The sequence below is a fragment of the Electrophorus electricus genome, chromosome 18 (genome assembly GCF_041902795.1).
Source record: "Electrophorus electricus isolate QZ-2024a chromosome 18, ASM4190279v1, whole genome shotgun sequence".
NCBI classification, from domain to species: domain Eukaryota; kingdom Metazoa; phylum Chordata; class Actinopteri; order Gymnotiformes; family Gymnotidae; genus Electrophorus; species Electrophorus electricus.
The window spans coordinates 5,235,001-5,252,379 of record NC_137514.1 but is presented as its reverse complement, the minus strand read 5'-3'; the positions used below and the strand labels follow the sequence as shown (position 1 = coordinate 5,252,379).

Genomic DNA, 17,379 nt, shown 5'->3' with positions numbered 1-17,379 from the left:
CGGAGGAAGACAGCGCAGGTTTCACCACCCCCGCAGCGACGTGACCTTGACTGTCATTTAAAACCAAGGCCTACTAATTCTGCCTGAGCCTTTTCTTTTGGTATAGCATGCCAAAAGGACAACCCTTGAGTGCTTTTGAACCGGATATCTCTAGGTTAAATATAAGCTCATTTATATATACACATTTTTATATGTTTCAAAAATAGCCGCAGGCTACACAAACATTGAAACAACTACCCATTTACACATATGTACTAGATTTTTAATTGAGTTACACACAAGACAAAGAAAATTAATGTCTGGCTTTATTACTGAGGTGGGTCAACAGCGATACAGTGCACAACAGCTGTACAGCCCATAGCCTATAGAATAGTTTGTAATATGATGACTAAGGAGGCCAGCTCTTTATCCAGGTTAAAAGCGTGCTGTCCTCTGCTGCGTCCTGATTGGTCGTCGGCGGTGGTGAGGATGCCTCTTCCTGCTGAATCGACGAAGCTGCTCTCTGAACTCCCCGTGATGCATGTGGACGTAGCCACGAGGCACACACAGCTCCTGATGGAGAGAGAGAGAGAGAGAGAGAGAGAGAAGGTGGAGCCACAGAAATGGCGTGAGAGAGATGGACGCAATAATGAGCAACAGAGAGAGAGAGAGACAGTGACGAGCAACGCTGTGTGAGTGAGAGTAAGAGACAAACCACGAGGAGCGGAAAAAATGGAACAACAGAGTGACAGAAAAAGAAAAAGATGAGGTGTGTGATGACGTTGGTGCTACGGTATACAGTGTGTGCAGTACCGGGCACTGAGTATAGAAGCTGTTGTATCCGCCCTGTAGCAGGTACACCTCAGGGTAGAGCAGGACAGGGTAGAGCAGAGCGTTCAGCGCACGGTCCAGCCCCCGCAGATAATGAGCACTACAGAACACACACACAGAGCAACACTGAGACACTGAGCCCTGCGCCCACTGCGCAGATGTTCCATAAGACAATAAAAGTAAAAGCCTAATCAGAATTGAATGTTTTGTGTGTGTGTGTGTGTGTGTGTGTGAGAGAGAGAGAGAGAGAGAGAGAGAGAGAGAGAGAGAGAGAGAGAGAGCGAGAGAGAGACTTTATGCAGAGTGAGTGTGTGTGTGGGGGGGGGGGTCTTTTCTCACAGCCGTGGTCCTCTCTCAGACGAAAACTCGCAGTGAAACACTAACAGTTTCCGCAGTGATTGTGATGATGACGATGAAGATGACGGTGAAGATGACGGTGATGATGCCTCCTCATTAATCTGTACCTGCCCTGCTGAGGCCTGGAGGAAGGCCTGCTGGATCTGAGACTCAGTGTACAGATTCACGGCTCCCTATATGAATGATGTTAGGTACCTGTACATTACTGAAGTACTAAACGAACGAACATCATTAGGCACCTGTACATTAATGAAGTACTGAACTGGCAATTTTCAGTACCTTGATGTGGCCCCCATTGTATTCGTACGGATAACGGCAGTCTATTATCAGGAAGTCTTCTACTACATCGCTGAACTGACCCCTGATCAGAGCTGCCACCTACAGGCCAACATAGGAAATGCACCTTTCATTCCGCACGAAAGATGAGGTAGGAAAAACTTAAAAAAAAATAAAAAAACATTTAATGGGAGTTAAAAAAACATCTGATTCCTTATTTCATACATTACTACGTCCCTGTATTCAACATGAGCCTGTTTGGGCAATAAATGATTTTTTTTTTAAATTTAATTAATGTTATTAAGAATCACAACTGACATGTACATGGAATTTATATTGCACTGGGTTTTATGTGTGTGTGTGTGTGTGTGTGTGTGTGTGTGTGTGTGTGTGTGTGTACAAAAGATTAATTACAAAAGACAGCACAACAAGGTTCAGTTATAAGGAAAGTAGATTACATTAAGGAGAATAAATATTATCTATACGATATACAATTTAAGTAATATACAGTTGATTGTACTTATTTATTTATTTTGTAATAAACAGTATAAACACACAATAAAAGTTGGTCTAGACAGTGTAGACATAAATAAATGCACTAGTATACTTACAGTCTCAGACGAAACACAGTGAAGGTCCCGGTGTTCCACCCTCTCAACAGGAAGCACATGTTGCTAGAGAGACGCAACAGATCATCTGTTGAGCATTATATGCTGTTCACTGACAGCCAACCCATGTAACTCTACTATAACACAGAATTACATTACCTTTACTGTTTTATTGAAATGCATATTAACACATATTAACATCATAATAATATCACAACATATTGCTTGGAATTACTTCTGATTGTCTTCTTTCTAAGAGTCTTGAACCGCGAAGTTGAAAGCACAAACAGAGGGAGCGCCTACTGCTGGGCCGTATGGGTACTGCGTCCTACCTTACTGAAGTCTCCGATGAGATGCTGGTCCATGACGGCAATGTCAGGGATGGGCGTGTACAGAGACCTTCCTCTGGACCGCAGTCTCCGGAATAGCATCAATGTCTGGAAAGCAAGCGGGAACAAGAGGTGAGGTCTGAAGTCTGCACTGAAGGGTGCTTCACATCTGTCTCTGCTGTCCTGCATGTCCATATGGTTCGGTTCATACTTGTTTCGTTAAACACAAACCTTTTCACTGGTGTGTTCTTTTATTACAGCAGGTTGTGGAGGTCAGCTAGATGCACAGAAAAACTGAGACTGAAAAGGAAGTCTGGTTTGTGAAGCTTCATAGTTTTTTTTTGTGTTGTTTTTTTTTACTTTGACGCATTACTGTACCGCTGTATCAAGTGTCTCCAGATCACCATGGTAACTGGCACCCTCTTCTGGAGAGCCATGATGTCTCTTACTGCTACTGACAGCCTCATCCTCATCGTCAGGACTGGATTTGCTGAACAGCCTCACCCGCACGCGTTTCTGTGACACAGAAATACTACATTACCCAGAGTTCCAGATGATCCAAACCTACATCTCCTATGAATAACCTTTAAGATGTAATAAAAACCTTTTTAATGCCAAACATTAGCACAAAAACACTCTTACGTGTCATTGCACTTTTGACAAAAGGAAACGATTACCAATAACGGTTGTTGTATACATCCTGAGGAACACATTAAGGGGGTGTGACAGTGATGTTGCAGAACGACCCTACACGCAGGAGTTGCCTTATCACGTATATCCTCCCACCTTATCAATCACAGACTCCCTGTGAAAGCTCTTTCTCTTTTCACACTTCTAAGATCTGCTGTGTTTCCTTTCTATGCCACCAGAGACATCATGGTTTAACCTTCTGGACAAGATGTTTGTTTCCTGAAAACTACAGCAGGATGAACATTGTGGTTACTTTGCACAGTCGGATTAGATACAAGTGCTGACCCGTGCACTTAAATTTTCCTTGTCATCCAGAGATTCTTCTGCGTCTCCTGGTCTGTGACACTGCCGACAGACGGCCATGGAGATTATCCATACAGTCGTCAGAAAAATGTAAAACGCTGAGTTTTGAGATCAGGATGTTAAAGACATATCCTACCATTTTCGGGGAGGACGATGCAGGTGATGAGATTTTGCTGAGAGAGAAATATCAATTATATGGTGTGTCAATGTTGTTAGATACAGAAGAACCTTACAGGTAAAGTGTAGAAACACTTACCTTTGATTCCACCTGTTTACTGCAAATACAAGAAAACATATCACATGTTTTTTTTTTTTTTTAAATGACTGAACTACTGTTATGTAGGATTATTATGTTGAGGAAAATATGCAAAAATAATAGGTAGGTCACAGTAGTGTGTGTGTGTGTGTGTGTGTGTGTGTGTGTGTGTGTGTGTGTGTGTGTGTGTGTGTGTGTGTGTGTGTGTGTGTGTGTGTGAGTAATAATATGAGTTTAATAATCTCTCTGAGGTCTTGCCTGGACCTGTTGGCGTCTCGTGCTCTGGGGGATGGCCTCTCTCCGGAGTCAGCGCAAGACGTCTTTTGGGGGTCGAACTATTTTCATAAAGGTTAAAACGTCCAGTGATCTCGTCATTCACTAACATTTATTTAAAACATAAAATGTATTACGCATCTACTTTAAAGTACCCTAATATACGATTCGCAGTTTGCGATGTGCATTACGAGTGGGGACTTCTTTCCAATATATATTCTGACTAGAGTCAACGCTTCACATGCCTGTCTTGTCGCAGAAGTCTCCACAGGCAGCTGGAAAGCTCAGAGACAGGCGAGCAGTCGGAGTTTGGCGATAAACTCCACGTAGCTTCGTTCCGATATGACCTCTCCATTCATGCAAATTCTGTTCATACGAGGTAGATGAAACAAATAAACACCATGTACGATACATCTCTGCTGGCGCACAACCAGCTACATAATACTGAATGGTACTTACGGCGCAGGGCCATTTTGGTAGTGGTCTAACTATTCAGTACAAAGATTTTACTACCTTGGTCTAATATTTCATGGTTAATGATTCATTAACCATGAAATATTATAAACCTATGAATCATTAACCAGGAAATATTAGACCAAGGTAGTAAAATAGTAGTCTATACGCTACAAGCTGTCCTTCTGAATTAGAAGCGCAAATGGTTTGTTAAGAACCATAAAGGCTACATAGACGGGATTTCCATCGTTATCGTGCTACTCACACAAAAGAAGACTAAATGTGACACAGTTTGAGTTTCGTTCGCTAAATGAGCTATTGTACCAAATCACACTGCAGACTGACAGACGTTGCGGTACCATAATCATGTAGCCTATTACACAGACTAGCCTACCAGAATTTCTGCAAGTTCATAATAAAACGTAAAGATAAGCATTCATAAAATAACCATATGCATTAATTCATTTGTCGAGAAAGGTAAATATGCATGCATCAACTCTGAGAGAGAGAGAGAGAGAGAGAAAAAACTCGAACAACAAAAATAATCAAATAAAATGTTAACCGATTAGGGTCGATCTACTCCTACCTGAGAACAGATGATGAATCCTGTCAAGGTGAAGCACGCGTCCATATGAGGGACCTTTAACTCCCTCCCCTTAGCAACCGTTGCTACAACAAGCGAGCTTGTGCTCCCTACTGCGCGTCTCCGCTCCCGGGGGCTGCTGTCAGCTCTGTCACCAACCAAACCACCGCGTCGGGTCCCATGGCATCCGCTCCGACAAATACATGCCTTGTGACACGTCTTTGTTGGTATGGAAAGATGCTTTCGGAGGAGTTAAGGAAGTTATTACCAATGATGTCTTGTGATTGGTGTTGCTAATACCACAAGCTCTGTGTGTGTGTGTGTGTGTGTGTGTATTATATATATATATATATATATATATATATATATATATAAATCGATTTGTCTGTATATATATGTATATATATATATCTCGATTTGTCTGTATGTATGTATATATATATATATATATATATATATATATATATATATATATATATATATATATATATATATATATATATGTATATATAGATATATATATATATATATATATCTATATATAAATCTGAACAAAACATCATTCATAGCAAAGGCTAATATGATGTTTTGTCACGTGTTTGTTGTGGATGCATAATGGACGCCAATGGCGCGGCACTTCCCGAATCAGCTGGTTGTAATCATGCACCCTTTGGCTTAGCAGCATGTCAATCGTTCGTTAGCCCCGCCTTTTCCGGAAGCTTATTGTCAGGTGACTTGTTTGTTGAGTGTCTACTTTACGAAGCACCATCACTTAATTAGAGCAACAACCGGAGCCTTGTGCCGTGTCTCTCCCGTCCCCTCCGCCTCTCTCCCTTCTCTGCCATGGACGAGACGAGCCCGTTGGTTTCCCCTCTCCGCGACTCCAACGAGTTTAACTACTGTCCCACCGAGCCAACCAGTCCCCGGAGCGGATTTGGCGGAACGCCGGGTACCGTCGTTCGCATCCCGGCGGGGAGCCCGGGACGGAGCCGCGAGCGACAGCCCCTGCTTGACCGAGACCGAGGCGGCTCTCCCAGGGACCCGCACCGCAACGAGTTCCCCGAGGATCCCGAGTTCCGAGAAATCATTCGTAAAGCGGAGCGAGCCATCGAGGAGGGCATCTACCCGGAAAGAATATATCAGGGCTCCAGCGGGAGCTACTTCGTTAAAGACTCTCAGGGGGTAAGACAGACGTGTAATGTCCATGTTCAAACCCGTCCGGATCAACGACCCCTTCTGCGGGCCGTTTGTCTTTAGTCGAGGTCGCATTTGTTATCGTTTAAGTTACTGCGTTGCAGTATACCACCCATCTAGCCCGTAGTGATGTAAAGTCCAGGCCTCGCATGTACCTCCGCCAACATAAATATATTACAATATATAGATTTTAAAACTCCCCTTTACACTTTAATGTATGTTGCGTTGTTGTAGAAAACCACGGACGCTGTGTTTACCACTTTGCCTTCTTTAAGTTTATTTTCGACTTCTGTTTGGTGCAGCGCCACACCGAACCGCTGTGTCATTGCAGCTACACTGCTGCTTACCTGCCTTCAGACAACCCCGGCGGACTCCTCAATAAACCGATGCCTGGCCACCTCCCACCCTCCGGTGGTCTGGACGCTTAGGCGTGTTTCGGACAGCAAAACTATACTCCCAATGACGCATTTAAGTCACGGGGAGCTTAGTAAAACTATTGTTTTAAACTTCATCTGACCGCTATGCTTGATAAATGTTGGTGAAGTTTAATAGTGATCTTGGGGTTTTTTCCGTACGTTACCACACGTTTCACTATTGGAGGGGAAGTTTATCGTTAAATAACTATTATTACTCGCTTCTCCTTACCGTGAGGTTATGCAGAGCTTTTGTTCTGGACTTATTGTAGCTCTAGATCAGATCAGATCAGAGCAGGTCATGTTTTCTGACCGTGTTGAAGGCCTTAAACTCTGTCATGTGTAGCAGTTCCATGGTCATAGTTCAGACATCTTGCCTGAATGCAGCACTGGTTGTCCAAAATGTGGGGGATCAGCTGAGTTTACCCCTGTGTGGTCTGAAAAATTTGTTGCATGACTTTTTCATGGCTGATTGAGATGTCACTCAGTCAGCTGTGGCCTTGTACATGGCAAACAACCAACTAATCCTGCATTCTATTTCACCACTCACTATCCTAAGTGTAACATTAGCCATTATTGACCCGGACTAGTGGCTAGTGGACGTTTTCACTTCTCCCTTCCACTCTCCTGTTCTAGAATCAATTTTATACAGGCGCTGGAGCCAGGCGGCTGTGTTGGGTTCTAGAACTCAGGCCCCGGAGCCCCAGGCGGCTGTGTTGGGTTCTAGAACTCAGGCCCCGGAGCCCCAGGCGGCTGTGTTGGGTTCTAGAACTCAGGCCCCGGAGCCCCAGGCGGCTGTGTTGGGTTCTAGAACTCAGGCCCCGGAGCCCCAGGCGGCTGTGTTGGGTTCTAGAACTCAGGCCCCGGAGCCCCAGGCGGCTGTGTTGGGTTCTAGAACTCAGGCCCCGGAGCCCCAGGCGGCTGTGTTGGGTTCTAGAACTCGAGCCTTAAGTCTAGAATGTGGAATCGCAGTGTTTTTTTGGCTGTCTGTGAGAGTGATCTCTAATTGAACACCTTTTCACAACTTTATCATCTTTTTGGGGTAATTTGAATTATGGTGCTTCTCTTATTTTAATCTTAGTCAGGTCTTTACTTTAAAACCTATTTTTGTTATGTGCTGTTATGGCACAGGATATGCTGTTTTGTGGCAGCTTTTTTTGTGGCAGGGAGCTCCGTGTGTGTGTGTGTGTGTGTGTGTGTGTGTGTGTGTGTGTGTGTGTGTGTGTGTGTGTGTGTGTGTGTGTGTGTGTGTGTGTGTGTGTGTGTGTATGTGTGTGTGTGTTTCTCAGTCATAGGATCTGGACTGGTACAATTTAGGCAAAGTTAGCTAATCCCCTTCTCTCACACTGCCCTGTTTCCTGTCCTTTCCCTGAGCCCGGAGCGGGCGTGGGGGGCGATGCATGATGCATGCCACTGCTTGGTCATGTGCTGCCTAGTTAAATATCAAGTGAAGCTGATGTCTGGGTCTGAAAAGCAGAATGTGTGTGTGTGTGTACATTCCTGAGTTTGGCAATAGAGAAACTGTAAGAAACTGAACAAACACCTCCAGATCACAATGCGTGCATCAGATGGGCGGAGCAACACGCTCACAGATGGACGGAGAGATGGAGAGACTCTTGGCAGCTCTGTGCTGTATTTCACAGTGGACACTACTGCAGAAATGTGCCGTCTCCCCCATCCACCCCACACAGAACTGGAGGCATTCATTGCTGCGATGCGGAGAACGACCTAAACGTTAAAGAATCTTGCTTCAAATGTAGCCGTTAAGCATCTGATAATCTGGTTCTGGAAAATATCCCCCAAGAGTTAGAAAATATTGGAAAGTTGCAGAAATCTGGCATCTAGTTTGGTTTCCCCCATCTTCCCCTCTCTCTTCATTATTGACTCACCCTGAAATCAGAGAGGTCTAAAATTCCTGAGAAATCATATCACTTGATCTGTGGGCCTAAACCCTGGCTAGACCTTTACACTTTGGCAACGGAGCCCGCCAGCAGTTTCTGCTCAGGGTGTTGAGGCTGCGCATGGTCTCTGATATCATAGGACTTAAATCATTATTGAGTCAGTACTGAATGTAATATCAAACAAGTCATTTTAATCTTATCTAGAGCGTAGAGTTCTTGAAACCAAGGGTCGTACTGCTTTGACCAATCAAAGTCTGTTTACACATAGCAGCAGTACATGCTGCACTCTTTGGACAGTAGCTAAGAGTTTATCAGTCCTGCTCTGTCATACAAAGACTCTTGATGTGTAAGTGGATTTGCTACGGATTTGCACTCAGAGTTCACCACAAGTGGTAAAACCTTTTCTCGATGTCACGTTGTTTCACTTCCCAGTTCCGTAACTGTATGGCGTGTTTTTCAGGAAAATCAGTTCGAGAGCTCAGCTAATACATGTGGAGGCTAGTGTGTCGGTTTTGTTTTGTCGTCCTTTGGCCTGCGCCTGTTCATCTTGGGTCCAATAACAAATGAAGGCTAATGGATTCGTGTGGCCTTAAAGCCCCCATTCACACTGATACCCAACCTTTTAACCCCTGCGGTCTCATGGACACGGCTGCGAGTGTAAACAGTGCTAGGGGACTTCAGCCTGGTTCGTTTCCATGGTTTCCACTGAATTACACGGTAGACAAGTCGCACATGGCTATCCCTGTAGCTCTTGTTTACGCTGTTGTGCGTTTAATACCCGCCGCTGGCTCACAGAGATGGTGGGATTTATTAATCAGGCTTTGGCCCTCCACCATCAGCATGCAGAGTATCTTAATATGGATTACATCATTCTCGAAGATCAGCAGTTAAAATAACATTTAAATGAGTTGCAATTCAATACAGCCATCTCATTTGTAATGTATGCAAATTAAACGTACATAAACATCAGTGATAAAATCATTACTCTTTCATGTTGTCCTGTCTGTGTTCGGGTGATTTCACAAGCACAAGTTAGGTTAACGGCAGAATTGACGGCAAAGACTGTAAGGCCCCGAAAGACCAAACTTGGCAACAAGGAGCAGCAGGTGTGAGAGAGACCTTCATTGGCCTGATGGTGGCAATATAGCACAGCCTTTTATGTTTTTTAGATTTTCCCCCACATCATGGGGTGTAGAGAACAAATTCCACTTCCAGTGCATTCCTTGGCTTCAACCAAACAAAAAAGGTCCAGTGGGACATAACCCCTGCATATTTTCACTTATGAACATACAATTGACCCCCATATGGTTCTTTGCAATGGTCTTAGGAATGCACAGGTTTTTTGCATTCTTGCATTGTTAAAAATTTGCATTCTTGCATTGTTAAAAACTTTTCACATTTTTCAAACTAGTCTTAGGAATTTGGCCCAATCGTGTCAGAACTGGCATTGCAGGAATCATTTGACTCTTTAGGTAAATAATTATCCAAAAAAATGTTAGAATACTTTACTCTCCATGGTAATCACATATACTGATCAATCATTGCACGCCTTGTCCTATGACCTACCTTGCTATAGCTCATAAAGTAAGTGATCATCTCCATGTCCATCTCTTCATACATTTGAGGTTTGTAAAGTTTGGTCCAAATTGACCTTTAGGCTGCACTATAGCACACAAAGGCATGTCATCCTTAAAACTCATATTAATATTTTATGCACACTACAGATAAGTAATGAGTGACATGATTCAGATCTATGAGCTGAGAACTTTGCCATTACAAATTGTCAAAATTTGGACTATGTGGCCAGTATGTAGGCTTCATAGTAACAGTTATTCATTATAATGGTTATAAAAATACTATTATAATAGCATTTCTTCATATTAATAGTGCTTCATATTAATGTTGGTATAAGTGGAGCTTTGGAGTCATCTACTGGACAAACACTGAAACTGGAATTAAATGCCCCACCAAACTGGGCTAAAACGCAATATAACTGAGACTGAAATGTTACTCTGCTTTCCAACATTTAAAAGCTTTTATTTATTTATTTTTTTACATTTTGTTTAAAGGTCATGCTGCTTTTATTATTTGCAATGTGGGTACCAGTAAGTGATAAATGTACCAAGCAGATTTGCAAATATGTCATGGAAAAACTGTATTGCTTTCGAAATATCATTTGTTTAAAATACGTGACTGACTCTTCGTATAACAAATGGTTAATATGTGAAAAAGTAGTTACACGTTACTATTGTCGGCCAGAGGAGGATGCCGCGCTTGGTTCCTCTCAAGGTTTCTTCCTCCTGCTCTAGGGAGATTTTCCCCGATGCTGGCGCCCTTGGTTTGCTCACCAGGGGCTTGGACTCAGACGCCTGTAAAACGGCTTTGTGACAACAGCTGTTGTAATAAAGCGCTATATAAATCGTTCAAGACTTTTCATCAAATTACAGTACATTTGGAAAACTTTCATGAACTTTCACCACACAGGGACAAATGTACACGTGTAAATACCTCGTAGGTTTGGGGATTAAAAGACGATGCAACTGGCATGTCACTAAAAACAAAGATTTAATCTTATGTTCTTCAACAGCAGTTACACACTAATGCTCTGTCCATTCAAATTAAGCTTTACAGGCTTGTACAATTATGGCAAGCCAGCATATGTGGTATAATGATGCTAAATCCAGTTTCTCTATAAACACTTGTCTCAGCCTTTACCAGTCCTGGTAATATCAGAGAACCAGGGAACTGTTAATGTTAAACATGATGTGATAAAGTTCTGGATTGATTCATAGGCCTTGTGAGCTTGTGCCTCATGGGGCCCAAAGGCATAGACGTGTATGCTTTGTTTTGCAAGGTAGCTAGTTGGTGGGATTCTAGCTGCCCCAGTCTGAACCACGGCCCAGAATGATGCCGTGTTTGAGTTTCGGGAGGTCCTTCAGTATTGGCTGATTTGGCGTTTGCAGCATAAATGCCATGTGCATCCCTGACACCCTGAATGTAGTTGGTGACTGGATCTCAGTGCAGCTCTGAATGGATTTACACTTACCCTGTTTACACTTGTGCTTCTCGCTGACCAGTCGTGATCCGATCACTGGAGATGCAGGTTATTTCTAGGTAAGCTGGTCATCACTAACTCCCCTTTGTTATGTAACTACGTTAAGTGTATTAGATGAGGTATTCTGTGCTAAATGTCTACACTAGTACAGCAGTGTTATCACATAGTGAATCTGTTTTGTGTTAATGGGTTTTATTGATAGTTTGTGAGCACTACAGTGATTAAAATGTGTGTCATGTTTCAGCAACACAAAGTGTAAGTGAACTTCCTTACCAGAAATGTGGTATCTGCAAATCAGCCTGGTTTTAGATTTAATTTTAAGTTTGTTGTCAGGTTTGTTCAGTGCTGTGAGAGTGAACAGGTGGTCTCTGAAGTTGTGTTCTCCCTTATCTGCAGAAGATCATCGGCGTGTTCAAGCCAAAAAACGAGGAGCCGTATGGACAGCTGAACCCCAAATGGACCAAATGGCTGCAGAAACTCTGCTGTCCTTGCTGCTTTGGCCGAGACTGTCTGGTGCTGAACCAGGGCTACCTGTCTGAGGCAGGGGCCAGCCTAGTGGACCAGAAACTAGAGCTCAACATAGTACCACGCACCAAGGTACACACACACACACACACACACACACACACACACACACACACACACACACACACACACACACACACACACACGTTTTCCTGTCTGCGTAGCACTCAGCATCTCACTATGGTGAGACAGAGACTACGTACTCTCTTCATCTGTTTCTCGTCCTCTTTCTCCATCACACATGCATATGTACGTAGCAGATTTGCCTGTTTGAATCTCGACCATGATCAGCACTTTCATTTCCTGTTGACTTCATACGTAAGCCAGTAGCCTGTGTCTGGTACACACACCGTCCCCACCACACGTGCTCAAAGCATGCACTCGTACTTTATACGCACCTTGTACTCGCACATGTGAAACCGTGCTTGCGTCACTCAGCAACAGCCAAACAATACCACAACCCTGCACACAATAACATGATGTACTGCCAGAACAAGCAGATAAACGTGTGGGTGTGTGGGTGTGTGGGTGTGTGTGTGGGTGTGTGTGTGGGTGTGTGTGTGGGTGTGTGTGTGGGTGTGTGTGTGGGTGTGTGTGTGGGTGTGTGTGTGGGTGTGTGTGTGGGTGGGTGTGTGGGTGTGTGTGTGGGTGGGTGTGTGGGTGGGTGTGTGGGTGGGTGTGTGGGTGGGTGTGTGGGTGGGTGTGTGTGGGTGTGTGGGTGTGGGTGGGTGTGTGTCTCTCTCTCTCTTAGGTGGTGTACCTGGCGAGTGAGACCTTTAACTACAGTGCCATAGACAGGGTGAAGTCTCGAGGGAAGAGGCTTGCTCTAGAGAAAGTTCCTAAGGTCGGCCAGCGCTTTCACAGAATCGGCCTACCGCCAAAGGTGAGCGCCTCGGGGCCACAGCATCTCCTAGTGACCGGGAAGACTTAAAAAAATTTTTTTAAATTAATTAATTTTAATTGTCCCACATAATTTTAATATATTTTATATAGTTTTATCTGTAGTTGTGTGGCTTTCTTTCAAGCTGTTGCATTCATACAATGTAGCATGACCTGTAGATGTTGGACGAGGCCTTTTAGGTGTAGGAGAACGTGAATGATAATTGGGAAGTCGTGGCTCTTTTTTTGCCAATGTGCACCTCCTGCCCCAGGTTGGCTCCTTCCAGCTTTTTGTGGACGGATACAAGGATGCCGATTTCTGGCTGCGGCGCTTCGAGGCAGAGCCGTTACCGGAGAACACCAACCGGCAGCTCCAGCTGCACTTCGAGAGGCTGGTGGTGCTGGATTACATCATCCGGAACACAGGTAAACCACGTCCGCTGCTCAGGTTACACCACTGCATGTGCTCGAACCAAGAAGTGAACAGATTCCAGAATCTGAAAGCCATTAGAAGACCACAGAACAGTGCGACAGGCTCAGCTTTGTTTTGATGGTCTGCGGAGCACTACAAAGACAAACGAGTACCCCGTAAACACTGGCTAGCTCTCATCTGAACCTGAACAGCCTGGAAATTTACTCATCTTACTTGTTTTATGAGGATGATGAAAAGCATGGTGTAATAGTTGTATGACCTCTGACCCTACAGACCGAGGGAATGACAACTGGCTGGTAAAATATGACTGTCCCATGGACAACAGGGTAAGGTTGACTTTGTGGTTTTTATTTCTTTAAAATGATCATTTTAAGCTGCCACATACTAGTTGTGTGAGTATAAAAGTGTGTCTGTGTGTGTGTCTGTGTGTATGTTAGGATGCTGACTGGGTAATGGTCAAGGATCCCATTATTAAACTAGCAGCCATTGATAATGGCCTGGCCTTCCCGCTCAAGCACCCAGACTCCTGGAGAGCCTGTAAGCCAATCACCACCTTTAACCTTACACATGCCTCATGTGCCAGCAACCAATCGCAGACACCCTTGGGCTGGCTTTACACAGTGAAAACATAATGTACAGCATTCTGCAACTCGACCAAACTTTCCTCCATAAAACAAGTTTCATGAAGCAGCCAATCTGTGAGCATTACAGGACTCAGGAAGCACTGTACCCTACATGCCAGACTTCACCCCAGTACAGTAGTATAGCAGTACAGTACCCTACACTCCAGACTGAAGGCTAGTGTTGGACCCTAGACATGTCCGTCACTATGAGATCAGCTCCTGCCCTCTGCTAGGCGCTGTACAGTCCCCGAGTGCAATCTCGACCACTTTGAGAACTCTTGAGTTTGCCTGTCCACCCAGGCCTGAAAGTGAGCCAGAGGTAAACACCCATAATGCTGCTTCTGAATGCGGATCAGGTGCTTTGACTTTAAGTACGGTATCATATATGATCTCAATATTGTCCGCCAATTTTTCACAGAGCAGATGCTTTTACAAAGCGTGAAGGTTCCTCCTGGTGGGGAGCCGTACGCCCGTGGTTCCTCCTGGAGGGGAGCCGTACTCCTACTCATCACTGAACTTGGAAGGCCTCTAGCTTCCAGTGTAGAAGGCGCCAAGACACACGAACACAAGGCAGAACACTCAAAGAACAAAGCAGACAGGACCAAGAGCAGCATTGACAGCTGGAACCCTGCAGACTCACAGCATGAATGCAGCAGACATAAAGAACACCTTGTGGATGGCTTTGTATGAGGAGAGTGACGCAGTGTATAGAAATGAAGAGACGCTAACATGGCTAGTGGAGTAATCAAATGTACACGTGAAAGTTTGGCTGGTTTTGAGGTGCTTCGTTTAACTTTCTAGTTGCTTGGAGTGCTCTTGCATGTAACTCATAACATGCAGTTAGTTTCATGAGAGCATCACTGTGTAATGCCAGGTTTAGGGCTGTGATAGTCAATGGAGAGTCCATTCCATTACATGTTCAAAACGACTAAATAAACCTCCATTTTTAGAATTATTTTTAGAATTTGTCATTTTTATAATAATGACTGGACTCTTAATCTTTGAATCTGTTTTCTTTTGTTAATTGTTGTTGATAGTTGGGCTTGATCGGCACTTGTAAACCTTTCTTGTAAACCTTTACTCACCAAGTTATTTTTAGCGTGACTTTAATTCTTTAAGCATCGTTGCTGACTGTAACTGTAAATCTTTCACTGGACTTGCTACATGTTCTCGCCCCCCCCCCCGGTAGATCCGTTCTACTGGGCGTGGCTGGCACAGGCCAAGGTGCCGTTCTCCCAGGAGATCCGGGAGCTGGTGCTGCCCAAACTGGCGGACCCCAACTTCGTCAAGGACCTGGAGGAGGACCTCTACGAGCTCTTTAAGGTAGGAGGCGGCACACGCTCCGCTCGTGCAGCGCCGGGCTAGCAGGCTCCAGTGCCTCTGTAGCAACGACAGTCCGGTTACTAACCAGAAAAGAGAGCCGCTGCTGTTCGTCCTTTGTGTGGTCCTTGTAGGCAAGTCGGTCTGCTCGGTGCCATCATACAAGACCAGGCGCCTGTATCTCCGAATGGGGAGAGACCTGTATACTCGAAACTGGTAGAAGGAATATTCAAATGCATATTTCAACTCTGACACAAAATAGATTTTTCAGGTTGTACCGGCGTTTCCGCATGCGCATATCACCACACTGAGAGAGACCAAAGATTTGACAACACCCAACCTGGAATATGATAGGCCTAGCTTTTTCACAATCACTGCTTTACCGATAAAGCGATTGGTTGTATTTATTGAAGGCGGGACTTGCCGTGATGTAGCTGCCAGGTTGAGTGACACGAGCTTTCTCATTCACATTGAATCAGTGATTGAATCAGTGATTGGTCACCTCGCATAGAACGTCTCTGTGGTGTAGCTGTGCAGAGAAATGGAGACGTGCCATTTTTGCAGAAGAACACACCCTGGAAGTCTCTGTGTTTGTGTTGCAGAAAGATCCAGGTTTTGACAGAGGGCAGTTCCAGAAGCAAATCTCAGTAATGAGGGGGCAGGTCAGTCCCTTATACACAGTCATTCTCTCTCACATAATAACCCATTATTGCGTGTGTACTGCTTGGTTAACACTGGGCAATGCCTCCAGAACCAGTTCTGAACCATCCCGACTGGCTTTTCATATCAAGCTGTTTCTTAAAGATGCCCTCTGAAAAATATTACAGTTTCCGCTCTAATCTGGCCAGCTTTCATCTCTCCCTGTGCGTGTCTCCAGATCCTGAACTTGGTCCAGGCACTAAAGGAAAACAAGACACCCCTGCAGCTGGTTCAGATGCCCCCAGTTGCTGTGGAGTCAGCACGAGCCCCCCAGCGCGCCAACACCGAGTCCTATACGCAGAGTTTCCAGAGCCGGCGACCGTTCTTCACCAGGTGGTGAAGTGGGTGGGGCCTCTGTCTTCTGCTCACAGTGGCCCACTGGACCGGAAGGAAAGTGTTCCAGGAGAAAGCGCACTGGAATAATGGAGAGGCCACGGAAGATGGGTGATTGCATCTGAACAGACAGTTGGGCAGAGGAAATGTTTTTGTTTTAGCTTCTTTTCTTCTGAATCAAGTGATTCCTCCTCTTCAAGGACTAACCCCTTGATAAAGGTTCTATGAACTGCCATTTGCACACGCACACAGCAGCGACCTGTTTAGAGAGTCGCTCTACTGTACTCAGACCTGTGATGGACATGCATGCGATTTCCATGCAGCACTGCTTGCTCCTCCCCAGGCACTGCGTCGCCCTCTAGGTGCGCTGAGTAGGAAGTGCAAGTCTCCAGAGGTAAACCACTGCATGTCTGTGATTTGTCCCATCTGTCTCTGTTCAGATACACTAAGGCTGCGACTGCAGGAGTGGCCGGCTCACGGTCACGGGCATCTGCAGGGCCCCTCTTGCACTCTCTCTCTCTCTGGCCATTAAAACTGGGCTCCTCCTTCCCCCTCCTCTGTTCACTTGTCCTATGAATTCTCAGTCTCATGTTTTTGTTTTATTTTGTCACCCCTCCCCCCCCATTTATTGAATGCACATTTAACTGCTGTCTCGGTTCAGAGTCAGTTGCTAAACTACACTGAGCATGTGCAGAAACACTGGAATGGGATGTGATGGGAATTTTAATCCAGTCATTACCCACCTTGCTGCGTTGGAACATCTGTTTTGTCATTGTTTATTTTTGGAAATTAATTTTTTTTTTTTTTTTTTAAACAATGTATTTACAGGTGTCAACAAAACTGACTAACATGTCTTGTGGCAATGCACTCTGTAATTTCTATGTAATGTATTTACAGATAAAAAGCTATAATAGCAACATATTCAATTCAAACAGATGCCTTTGTTTTTCACTAATTCTTTAATCAGAAACTTTGGCAGTTACAACACAAGACAAATCATGTGTTTCATGTACATGTAGAAACACCCTTTTCTCACAAAAGAAACATCAACTGGTATTCTAAGGCA

General features: G+C 44.5%; 3 protein-coding genes and 1 long non-coding RNA gene across 7 annotated transcripts in view; 2 read left to right on the top strand and 2 right to left on the bottom strand.

Moving 5' to 3' along the window:
* Window positions 1-288: 288 nt before the first annotated feature.
* On the bottom strand, window positions 289-5,161 carry cdc25d (cell division cycle 25 homolog d). Of its 4 annotated transcripts, none has more exons than XM_035534690.2 (13): window positions 4,942-5,161; window positions 4,148-4,268; window positions 3,894-3,964; window positions 3,630-3,648; window positions 3,510-3,546; window positions 3,356-3,415; window positions 2,759-2,896; window positions 2,384-2,488; window positions 2,055-2,117; window positions 1,447-1,545; window positions 1,150-1,340; window positions 793-910; window positions 289-552 (listed from the first exon to the last, which is right to left on the bottom strand). In XM_035534690.2, exons 2-13 carry the CDS (start codon window positions 4,255-4,257, stop codon window positions 415-417), a joined length of 1,149 nt encoding a protein of 382 aa, XP_035390583.2. In that variant the 5' UTR covers window positions 4,258-4,268; window positions 4,942-5,161; the 3' UTR covers window positions 289-414. The 4 variants fall into 4 exon arrangements, with proteins under 4 accessions (XP_035390583.2, XP_026887408.3, XP_081557223.1 ...); XM_027031607.3 differs by having other exon boundaries at window positions 3,888-3,964; window positions 4,942-5,160; XM_081701097.1 differs by lacking the exon at window positions 3,356-3,415 and having other exon boundaries at window positions 4,942-5,160.
* On the top strand, window positions 1,442-2,778 carry LOC145652021 (uncharacterized). The gene is made up of 3 exons (XR_014118179.1): window positions 1,442-1,594; window positions 2,309-2,512; window positions 2,641-2,778. It is a non-coding gene; the product is annotated as an uncharacterized LOC145652021 (long non-coding RNA).
* A 489-nt stretch (window positions 5,162-5,650) lies between the features above and the next one.
* On the top strand, window positions 5,651-17,245 carry pi4k2a (phosphatidylinositol 4-kinase type 2 alpha). Its single transcript, XM_027031608.3, has 9 exons — window positions 5,651-6,120; window positions 11,898-12,098; window positions 12,778-12,909; window positions 13,178-13,331; window positions 13,612-13,664; window positions 13,776-13,875; window positions 15,151-15,284; window positions 15,884-15,943; window positions 16,159-17,245. Exons 1-9 carry the CDS (start codon window positions 5,782-5,784, stop codon window positions 16,318-16,320), a joined length of 1,335 nt encoding a protein of 444 aa, XP_026887409.2. The 5' UTR covers window positions 5,651-5,781; the 3' UTR covers window positions 16,321-17,245.
* Window positions 17,246-17,253: 8 nt separating this feature from the next.
* Window positions 17,254-17,379, bottom strand: part of avpi1 (arginine vasopressin induced 1) — a 9,129-nt gene continuing 9,003 nt past the window's right edge. Inside the window, exon 3 of the mRNA XM_035534692.2 lies at window positions 17,254-17,379. This exon is cut by the window's right edge and continues 1,523 nt beyond it. The gene's annotated coding sequence lies outside the window, so the exon portion shown is untranslated.

Coding starts and splice junctions, on each gene's coding strand:
- cdc25d (XM_027031607.3), bottom strand. CDS start 4,257: ATGGAGAGGTCATATCGGAACGAAGCTACGTGGAGTTTATCGCCAAAC. Junction 3,965..4,147: donor AGACTTCTGCGACAAGACAG/GCATGTGAAGCG, acceptor TTATGAAAATAG/TTCGACCCCCAAAAGACGTC. Junction 1,546..2,054: donor ACTGTGTTTCGTCTGAGACT/GTAAGTATACTA, acceptor GTTGGCCTGTAG/GTGGCAGCTCTGATCAGGGG.
- pi4k2a (XM_027031608.3), top strand. CDS start 5,782: ATGGACGAGACGAGCCCGTTGGTTTCCCCTCTCCGCGACTCCAACGAG. Junction 13,332..13,611: donor TTACATCATCCGGAACACAG/GTAAACCACGTC, acceptor CTGACCCTACAG/ACCGAGGGAATGACAACTGG. Junction 13,665..13,775: donor ACTGTCCCATGGACAACAGG/GTAAGGTTGACT, acceptor TGTGTATGTTAG/GATGCTGACTGGGTAATGGT.